This window comes from Otolemur garnettii, unplaced genomic scaffold (genome assembly GCF_000181295.1).
Source record: "Otolemur garnettii isolate 467f Iridium unplaced genomic scaffold, OtoGar3 scaffold00031, whole genome shotgun sequence".
NCBI lineage: Eukaryota > Metazoa > Chordata > Mammalia > Primates > Galagidae > Otolemur > Otolemur garnettii.
This window is the reverse complement of record NW_003852426.1, coordinates 14148650-14151767: the sequence shown is the minus strand read 5'-3', so window position 1 is coordinate 14151767 and position 3118 is coordinate 14148650. Positions and strand designations below refer to the sequence as shown.

Sequence of the window (3118 nt, the reverse complement as noted above, 5' to 3'; positions counted from 1 at the left end):
CTCCAGGAAACTGAACACATATATATACTACCTTCCATCCCTCCCTAATCTCCTCTGGGATAGACATTCCTGTTCTGCCTACTCCTCTGCTAGCTTTCACTGTGGTCTGTGGTAGGCCAAGTTGGTCAAGAATGGGATATCAGAATAGTTTATCTTAAAAGACGTTCCCCCACTTAAGAGACTAGAGGATTGGGATGGATGAAGTGAAATTGTGTGAGGTTGGTTGTTGAAAGATCCATATATGTGAAGGGACAAGTGTAATCAGTCAAATGCAGTAGGGCCTGGTTATCTAGAAGGCCCAGAGCTGGTCATGGTCAGAATGTTGGGGGTGATGGTTTTATCTCTTGCTTCCAGTTCCCATCCTTCTTGAGATCTCTGAGTTCTCTAGACTCAGTCTCTGAGCAGCAGTTCCCCTGGTTTCTCTGGTAAGCCTGTGCCCCTGACTAGGAGTTGACCTCTGGAGCATAACCTTTCCCTCAATAACATGGCTAAGAAAAGTCATATTTGCTTTGGACCCTTGAAGATGCTCATAATTGGCCTATGGTCTGCTATGCTCTTTTGCAGTTTTAGGTCCTTTTGCTCTCACTGTTTTGGACAGTTATGCCACATGGACGGCAACTACAGGATCAGTAGACCTACCTCCCTCCTTGTGCCCCGGTGAGGAAGCCATGGACTCCACCAAGTCTGAACGCCTGAAGGGATCACCAGAGGTAGGCCACTGTTGCGGCTCCTTGTTTTCCAAGGAAAACTGAGTTCTGGAGGGAAGAGCTGTTTAATTTTTAGGCAGTGTATGAGCCCCTAGCTGTTTGTGAAGAGTGGGGAGATGGACACAATGTGGGTAGTGAGTAATGAGACAGCCATGGGACGGTGAATTAAACCCTGGCGTCTTGACTCCCAGCCTGGCATCACTGCTCCTCCATCCTTCCTCACGTTTTGTGTACTGAATGTGTTTACTCTTTGCTGACTGCAAGAGTCCTAAAGAGCAGGAGAGGCTTGGCAAGAAAGTCAAAAGTCAACAATCCCCTGAGGCCCTAGGCTAGGTTTCTATTCCAGGCCACTTCCCCAGACTTCGCGGTAGTTGATGTAACCGGAGCCCCAGCCCCGCCCTCAGTGGGGACCAGGCCCCTCCTACAGTCCTGTTTTAAAAATCAAACTCGCTTCTCCCCGATTGGTTCTGCTTCAAAACAAAGGAGAGGGAATACTCGCTTTGGGTACCCATGCAGCCCTCAGGCTGCAAGGTGGTTTATGGATTCTGGCCTCGTGTCGCGGCCACCGTGGTGCCTCCGGCTGCTAAAACCAGCCCCCAGACGGTGCCAGCTTGGTAATAAAGCAGTGACTACTATGTAAAGATGGCATAATGATCGCAACAATAACAGCTGTAATTAGGCTAACCATCATCCGCCTCCGCCCTGTCGTTCGCCCTGACTCACCCCTACGGCACGCGGGCCACTGGGTAAGAAACTGAGGCAGAGGCGGAGCCAGCAGGCTGGAAGGACCTGTAGCCCTGAATTCTTCAACTCTCCAGGTCCAAAACTTGTTGTTTAAAATCTGCGTTAAGGGGTCAGACCCAGGAGCGCCCATAAAGCGCGACGATTATGATGTAAGCTCTTTGCCAGCGGTCATCGTCCTCACCGCAGGTCGCGGGGTTCTAAATTTCCCTCCTAGACCCTGGAAAAAGACCCACTCCGAGTGCGGGGACAGTGAACCAGACTACAGGTCCCTTAGGCCTTTGCGCACAAAGGCGCGCTCCTTGCCCACGCCCCCTAATACAACTGCTCGGCCCCTCGCGCCGCGATGCCTTCTGGGAGTTGTAGGGCGGCGGCAATCTCCTTTGAACGAGGTCCCAGGCCTGCGGACTCTATATCCCGTGGTGCACCGCGACTGTTTCTGACGCGCCCGGAGGCCAGGGAAGGCGGGGGCGTGGTTTGTGCAGGGCCCCACCCCGCTCTCCTTAGGCTGGCCCGACGCGGCAGTGGCAGCAGGGGCGGCGGCGGTGGCGGAGGTGGCGGGGGGGAGGGGTCGGGCGGGGGGCTGGTGGCAGCAGCGGATGGACTCGCGGGTATCCGAGCTGTTCGGCGGCTGCTGCCGGCCCGGAGGGGGCCCGGCCATAGGCGGAACCCTCAAGGCTAGGGGGGCCGGCGGCAGCAGCGGCTGCGGAGGCCCGAAGGGGAAGAAGAAGAACGGAAGGAACAGAGGGGGCAAAGCTAACAACCCCCCCTACCTGCCCCCTGAGGTGAGCACCTGAGAAGGAGTGAGGCGAGAAGAAACCACGCCTTCCGGTCCCGGGACTCTAGGGAGGCAGGACAGACACAATCCCCCTTTCCGGTGTCGAGACCCCAGGGAGGAGGGGCGTGGAAGGTGAACCCCTCCTTCCGGTCCCGGGACACAAGGGACAAGGGGCAGAGACACTGGACCTCCCCTCGGGGTCAGGACTTCTTGGAGGAAGAGTGGAGACATTAGATTGCCTCAGGAAGAGAAGTGGGGAAAGGGGATTCCATCCCCTTGGGAAAAACAGAGTAGAACACACCAACCGCTGCCTGTGCTGCGACAAGGGAAGGGAGACTGCATCCTTTTTATAAACTTGTTCCATAGGGAGGAGGGGAGTACCGGGAAAAGAGCTATGTGTTGTGTCCCTTTGTCTTTCTTGTGGGAGGCAAGAACAGGTGTGTAGAAAAGAGTTTCCACATACCTATTACGTCCTTATGGCAAAGGATGACTGCTATTTTGTCCTTCTTAGGAAAGGAGGACCCAGAGGAAGAGCCTAAGCCATTGGTTATCAAAGTTTAACATGTATCAGAATCACCTGGATTGCTGGCCCCACTCTTAGAATTTCTGATTCAGTAAGAGAGGGGTAGGCCTGGGAATTTGCACTTCTTACAAGTTCCATGTGATGCTTATTCTTCTGGTCCTAGGACCAGCCTTTGGGAACCATTGGTTTAAGCTGTCATACCACATTTCTAAAGCCAACCATCCTAACTCTCCATCCTCAGCAAAATGATAAAAAGGTTTCTGGAAGTTCTTTGTTGATAAGAAAAGATCTCCCGGCTTGGCACCTGTAGCTCAGTGGCTTGGGCACCAGCCACATATATGGGGGCTGGCAGGTTCAAACCCAGCCCAG

At 53.9% G+C, this 3118-nt stretch overlaps 1 protein-coding gene across 1 annotated transcript in view; it reads left to right on the top strand.

Annotated features, from left to right (window-relative positions):
* Positions 1-1969: 1969 nt before the first annotated feature.
* The window catches only part of GTPBP2 (GTP binding protein 2), an 8284-nt gene continuing 7135 nt past the window's right edge, over positions 1970-3118 (top strand). The window contains exon 1 of the mRNA XM_003789221.3: positions 1970-2233. Within this exon, the coding sequence (XP_003789269.2) occupies positions 2048-2233 (186 nt within the window). The 5' untranslated portion in view covers positions 1970-2047. The remainder of the gene's footprint in view (positions 2234-3118) is intronic.